This window comes from Macrobrachium nipponense, chromosome 46, assembly GCF_015104395.2.
Source record: "Macrobrachium nipponense isolate FS-2020 chromosome 46, ASM1510439v2, whole genome shotgun sequence".
NCBI classification, from domain to species: domain Eukaryota; kingdom Metazoa; phylum Arthropoda; class Malacostraca; order Decapoda; family Palaemonidae; genus Macrobrachium; species Macrobrachium nipponense.
In genome coordinates, this window is record NC_061106.1 from 33,896,519 (window position 1) to 33,904,071 (window position 7,553).

Below are 7,553 nucleotides of genomic sequence, written 5' to 3' on the forward strand. Positions count from 1 at the left end.
CAGTTTTTATATACTTTACTAATACTGTTATTTAACCAACCTTCACTTCAGCTTTCAACTTTGGTCGCATCTTTGATTTATTTGAAAGTAATGGTCGATGAAGGAGGAAATTCAAAGTTTTTGGTTTCTTGGCCACTATAGTCTCTGTTGCATCCTCCTTTGTGGGTGAATGTTTTTTAGGGCGGCCTGGCTTCCGTTTCTTAGAAGCTGAAGATGACGTGGACTGTTGCTCTAAATCTGAGGGAGACGATTCCACTGAGGTTTCTATATTTAACACTTTCAAGTCTTGGGTGGCATTATCTGTGGGGGCATCTTTACTTGGCTCTTCTTCACTTTCTTCTTGTCTAGTTTCAGGGGTAGATACAGGTAATTTAAATGGTGATCCAAGAGAAGGTGGAGCAGTATCTTCAGAGGATACAGACCAACGTCTAGTTTTAAACTTGACAGCATCATCATCACTGGACTCTTCTTTTTCAGTGGAAACTTGTGTTTCAATAGTCTTGGGTGAAGAAGAGGTGTTATTTTCATCTGAAACTTTCTGGTTTGTAAAGGTTGCAGTAAGAACAGGTGGTTTCAGAATAGATCTACTAGTGCTTCGATTCTCTTCTTTGTCATCATCATTGTCTTTTGATATATCTTTAATCTCCAAGTCTGTGACACGTTCTAGAACTGGTGGTGATAATTCTTTTTGAGGTGATTTTCTCTTGGAAGGAGGTCTGCCAACTTTCTTCTTACCTACTACATCATTATTGATAATTTTCCTTTTTGGAGGCCGACCAGGACCTCTTTTAGTAGGGCTTGATGCAAGTTTTTTAGGTGGAAGACGAGATAATTCACGTTGTGTCTCTCGATACTTTCGTTGGAGTTCAGCTAACTGCATGCGCATATCAAGTTCAGTTTCATCCATGGAATCTACAGGAAATCCAGATGGGCTTTTAAAACTTTCAATGGCATCTTTCTGATACTGTGATGCTTTATTTGCAATGAATGCTTTTGCATCACGTTCAGATTCTGGACTCTTATAATTTCTGTTTACATCTGTAGACTTTACAGGAGTTGTATATGAGTTTGTAAAAGAACTGGGAATAGTACCAAATGTTGTGGTACCAAAAACAGCATTGTTATTTATACTACCAAATGGTCTAGCACATACTGGTCTAGGTATGAAACTAGGCCCTGGCTGGGGAGAAGGAGAACGTATTGGTTGATGTGTGGGAACACTTGGAGAAGTAGCTGCTACATCAGCCAGAGAAGAAAGTGCAGGGCATGCCACATGTTCCTCTTCCATGATGCGTTGCTCTGCTAAGGCACACAAAAGGCTAAGGCCATGAAGGCCACTTATTCGATCGGGCATAGATGTAGCAGCAGGAGATTCTTCAAATTCTGCTGAGGATGCAGGAGCAGCATCAGCAGAATCTCTTTCACGTGATGGAGATCTGGATGAAGTGGGACTACATGGGAGTTCGCTGAGACAAGCTTGGACGAGCTCTGGCATTCTGTCTCTTGTGTCCTTCCTCTCACTTATGCTCGCTGAAGAGGAATTTTCTAAGCATTCTTTGTCTTTATACATAAAGTTTTCATACTTCTCATGTACACTTTCACCATTTTCTGATTCAGTTTCACTTTGCTCTGTCTGAATGCAACATTCATGGGAGGTTTCATCTGAGCTACAGGTATCTGTGGGTAGCTTCTCTGGTGAAGATGGCTCTTCCTCAGTGGAGAGTCTTTTGCTTGGATATGAAATGCACTCTTCAGTGGAATCTTTAGTCTGTGAGGCACAATCAGCTGTAGCAGTTTCTCTGTATATTGAAGAGCTCTCTACAGATGTATGCTCTGGAGATACTGATGACAAGCGATTTGCATGCTGTAAAACACTTTGAGACAATAACTCTAAACCACTCAAATCAAGGTAAGATGATTGGTGAACCCTCTGGGAATCACCCTCTGTCAAAGGTACAGCTTCATCTTGACTTCTCATTACACAGGAACTTTCATCTGATAATCCACACTCTACCTCATCCCCGTTTGGTAAACGTTGTGGTACTGGATGGACTACAGTTGATGGTTTGGAATCAGAAAAAGTACTACCATTAGAAGAATCATTAACAATTAAAGCTTTGGAACTGGTTGTGACTGTAGATGAAGATTCAAGGTTTGTAGAAGAATGTGTTTCACTGGGAATCCTATCACAGGGGCCTAGAGAGACCAGTCTTTGAGGTTCATTACTAACAACATGCTCACTTTCAAGATGGAGTGGTGCTGCAGCTTCACAAGTACCTCTCTGAGTCATGGAAAAATCAAGTGCTTGGGATTCTGTATCAGGTATTGTTTGGGATTCCTGGCATACAACTGAAGCATGGACAGAGTGAGGAAGGGAAGCTGGGTTAAGTGGAAGATCAGCATCAGAGAATCTAGGACTAACAAATGTGGTACAACCACCTGCTATAGACTGAGGACATGGCTGGTTTATGTGACTTACAAATACTGTTCCATTATGTGACTGCGTATCACTACCAGGTTCATCTTCACAACCAATAAAAGCCTCTTTCTTGATTGCTACCATATGATTTGATGGGATATGATTTTCATTTGGGTCAGTAATGCCTAAAGAACATGGCGTGTCTTTTCCTGACCCAACTGGAGAGGGGATCTCTTCTTTTATTTCCTGTTTTATTTTAAATGGAATAGGTAAACTAAGAGACGTGAACGGGGGCTGAGCTTTAGACACTGGAGACTCAACATCAGGTTCTTCCTCAGAATGAGATGTGACATTAATTGGTTCACTAGAATCTGACCGAGGTGCAGGTGAAGCTGTGGCAACCAGAGATTCGCATCCTTTCGATGCACAGTGTTCTAAACCACTGCCTTTGGCAACACTAGTGACAGGAGCTGCTGGCAACACAGAATAAGTAGTGGTAATATTACCTTGAGGAGTTAGAGTATCTGTGAGGGTTGTGGTGAGAGAATTAGGTAAAGATGATGTAAGGCCTGAGCTGCCCATGGTTGAAGTAGGTGGAAGTGAATAAGGTGGAAGAGAAAATGGAGGAGGCCCATGAGGTGACTGTGGCAAGTAATATGGCAAGGTAGAAGCAGGTGGATAAAGGAATGGTGGTGGAAGATGACGAAGTCCTGCTGGTATAGGAGATGATAAATTCATTTCAGTTCCCGGTGGTGCAGGTCCTTGAGTTGAGAGTGACACATTAATGGATTGACTCTTTGGATCTTCCTCTGGTGTCACAGGAGTTGGGGGATCCTCTCGCTTAATGGAGGCAGGTGTAGGGCTATGGACGGGAGCATGGGGATGAGGGACATGGACTAGAGCAGGGTGAAAGTTGCGATGATAATCGGGTAATGCAAGGATCTGTTGTGGCATAACCACAGGAGGAGCTGCAGCTACACCACCATATCCTGCCCATACCAAACTATGTCCACCAGGATCTGAAAGTAGATGAGTAACATTAAAATAATCTGACTTAGAGAAGAAACAAACAAACAAGTTTCTACATCACCAATTATTTCTTAAGTGCAAGTAACAAGTTAAAAGTTATGGAGTATACAGTAGTATACTAAACAAAATTTTTTTACATCATGGCACTTCAAGTCACACAAAGATAAATGTGTTCCCACTGCAATTATGCACCAAAATACAGTACATAGTACAACAATATGGCTTGCAAATATTCATTCTCCCTTAACTTTTTAACATATTTGTTAACATACTTTACTGTACTACAGTTCATCACCACAAATTCCGAAGTTAATAACCATTCTAAATTACTCCTAAAATAAAGATAATAAGATTAGTACTTCAAATCAAGACATTCAGTGCAAACTGTATTGTACTTTACATGCTTAGTACTGTAATGTGGAGTTATATATAAAACTCTTGCAGACACATCTCTTAGAATAATGGCATTGTACAACAGGCATGATCAAATTATATCAGGTGTGTCATCAAGTGGGACTGTGCTCAGTCACATTTACAACACAAACCTGGTATTGCGTGCGGGTGCGGCAGTACGTAGTAATGGCCACTTAGATGGTCCCGAACAAACTGGTAGCCTAAACCCATGCCAGCGCCTACACTGGTATCCACACCTACACCTGTGGAGCCATTAATCAAAGTTAGCTACCCATTCCCATTCTACTCCTGAGTCGGTGAAACATATGAATGACTGTATCCTAATTAGTTCCTCTTGAAAGGTAAACAGGGGAAAAATTTATTCCACGTCAATTTAACAAGAAAATACACAAGGGAAGTCGCAATAGTCCAAACATTTTTTACTTGCTGTTATAATAATTTTTGGTAGCACAGAATATCACAAAATAATTTAAATAGACATCATTACTTTCAATGCTCCTACTATTTTGATTTTTTCTTTAATGAAAAAAACTTGATATTACTTTCCTTTTCTCAAGGTCATCAATCCCACACAGTACACTTGGATGACTAAACATGGTGCCATACAACACAGTATACAATGTGAACAGAAACATGCAATGTGGATACAACTGCAAGCCTACATACAAATAAAACAGACAAACTACCAAACATATACAGAATAAGTTGGCCTTTAAAAAAGACACCACAACAATGGAGTTCATTACAAATAAACATACATTATAGCTGAGAATTTTATTACTGTGTATTCTTGACATTTTTAAAAATAATGCAATTTAAAGCTTTCATTGGCAATTTATATAGTACTTTAATTTAAAAACTCCAACAAACTTTTTTATTGTTATCAAAGAACTCCAATGAAATAAGTTTAAAAATGTGTTTGATCCACCTTAATTTTCTAGCAGGTGAATAATAATTTGGCTTTTGGCTACATATGCTTACCCATTGGTTGCGTATTATCAGCAAAAAACCAAAAAAAAAAAACCCTGGTACCTATAACTGTACTTTAAGTTTGGTAAATATACTGTTCTTGAACATGACTTATTTGGCTTTGTTAATTTAAGACTTAATATAGATTAAGACTGCAATATGAAATTTACGTGTTTCAGTTTATCACATATATGTACTGTATCATATAGGTGTACTGTACATATATAAAATGAATGAGTACACAGCATTTACATAAAAAAAGATTGCTTTTCTTTCAGAAACATTTATCCTTACAGAGATAAAATCCCAGTCATGAATCATATTTCCTTTCAAGTCCTAGTAAATTTTCTTTGTTATTAGAGTGAAATAAACATCATAATTTACTCCTAAAAGTTCTTTTAGACATGAAAATTCTACTGGATATCTAGATATCCTTAACTCTAAGATAATTAATTTTAAAGAGGTAAAAATGGTGTTGCCTTACGTATATGTGAAGCTAAAAGGAAAACAGTATTTTTGAAATTACTTATCGAAATCTAAAGGTCTTTCCAACAAAGAATCTTACAGTGTTCCTTGAAAATACTAAAAGAATTCTGAAGTCTAAAATATGATGCTAAGAAAAGGTGGAAAGTTTTGGTCAACTGTGTTAAGTTTTGGAATGGCATTACTTTGTATATCAACAAAACTCAAGAAGCCTTACGCAATATCTGACTAAGATAAAAAAAAGATTAAATAATTTTTAAAAATCTTTAAATAAAAACTGATCAAAGGCAAAGATAAAAATCCTAAAAATAAACAAAACACTTCTATCAGTGTGATACTTGCTACTACTAATACTACAAGTTTTTACTTCTAATAAATATCATGCAATATACAACTGCAACTCATATTCAAATTAATACTCTGCTGCACAAAAGTACACCCGAAAGCTAAGTGCTCACTACTACTTCTGTATACAAGAAAATTCAGGCCATAATTTTCAATTACCGGCAAACTGGCTCTGAGAGAGCCAAAAAGGTGTTGATGGAATTCCTGGAGTGCATGGTGTAGGGGGCAATGGCCAGTGGGCAGGTATTGTATTTACTTGTGACGTTGCTGCCCCATTTTGGAGTTGTCCTAAGGGCTCTTCTGGTGGTCTTGGTTCCTGGCGCTGCCGCGCAACAGCTATACCAACGGGGATATTACCTCCACCTTTTCATTAAAACAAATATTTTGATGAGAAAATAAGTTATTAAATCTACAGCTAAAAAAAAGGGAAAACATAGAGCATAACTGAATAATATCTAAAAACTACATAAAGAACATGACAGCATTCAATAAGGTAAGTAGAGACAGTTTGTTAGAACTTACTTTACTGAGTCTTAATTACATTGCCATGGTCTATATATGCATGAAATCACATACTGTATATGGTACTGGTCTTCTTCCTCACCGGTAGCTGTGACAGGTAGTTCTTTCTTCTGGGCGAGAAGGTTTTCGGGAGTTTCGATTAGATGAATCCCCATTTGCTCCTGCACCACCCGCTGCTGCTGCTGCAGTAGCAGGAGGTGCAACACGTGGCACAGTCAACTGAGTTAATGCTACAATGGGAGGACAAGCAGGACTCACATCGCCTACAGAAACTGGGGTGTTTGCTGGAGACAGTACAGGTACAGGTGATGCTGATGTGGATGTTGCTGGTAAATGATGGGGACGAGGTTTGACTTTCCTTCCTTGTACAAAAGGCTCATGGAGGCCTGGTGTTGTCCTTGAGCACTGATCCCCAATCACATAAGCCAAATGACTACCATTACCTTCCCCAGCATTGCAGTTGGCAATGATTTTGGTATTGTGGTTTTCGAGATCTTGGAGATAGCGCTGGGTATGTTGCTGGTCTCCCATACAGATTTCGCTTGCATCACCTGCAGTGAATTTAATTTCATTTCAAAAACATTATAATACTAGCTACTAATTCTACCACTGCTTTGCAAATAAAATTCATATGAACAATGCTCACATATACATTAAGAACTAAAATATTACTAAATATCCTATGTTATATCAATTACTGGTTTTCTATACATATATAACACAAGTTCATAAAAAATAAGATTACTGACAATGTAAGAGGCATATCGCAAAAGGCATCTTTTCTTAATATGAAGCAAAAATATAACTAAAATTACCTGCAGCATTCTTGAATTCTTCATCACCCCTGTTATATTGATTTTTGGTCTTGGTACTTAAGCTTACTGGCTCGACTGAGTGCATCTTGGCAGAGTCTGTTAACCCTTTGTTTTCAGACCTAATACTTAAATCACAAACTGACTGATATTGATGAGCTGGTGAAACTATCGTGCTTACACCAACAACCTTGGGTTTCACTATTGCAAACGAATCACTACATTCTAAACCTGTCGAACTTGAAGGTATTGACATAGCTGGGGTCACTTCAGCTATGTTATTTGTCCCATTACAGACTAAAGATTCGGAGGCAACAGCTGACTTAGGTTCACTGGTTCTGTAGAGATCTGCAGCAGATGACTTCAAGTGAGTCTTACCATGAGGCACCTGTGGAGCGTACATTTTGTGATTCTGAATAACTTTCCCTATGTCTTTTTCATCAACAGGTACATTATTAACAGCGTAAGAGGTTTCAGAATCACGATAAGTTGCCATGGGGGACAAACTGCCCCTGAGAGCTAAAGGAGGCGCTGCTGAATCTCCTCCTACTCCACTGGTG

General features: G+C 38.6%; 1 protein-coding gene across 1 annotated transcript in view; it reads right to left on the reverse strand.

Moving 5' to 3' along the window:
* The window catches only part of LOC135214888 (uncharacterized), a 102,923-nt gene that overhangs the window by 24,578 nt on the left and 70,792 nt on the right, over window positions 1-7,553 (reverse strand). Inside the window, 5 exon segments of the mRNA XM_064249334.1 lie at window positions 41-3,438; window positions 3,994-4,104; window positions 5,819-6,022; window positions 6,232-6,732; window positions 6,997-7,553. The exon segment at window positions 6,997-7,553 is cut by the window's right edge and continues 520 nt beyond it. Coding sequence (XP_064105404.1) covers window positions 41-3,438; window positions 3,994-4,104; window positions 5,819-6,022; window positions 6,232-6,732; window positions 6,997-7,553 — 4,771 coding nt within the window.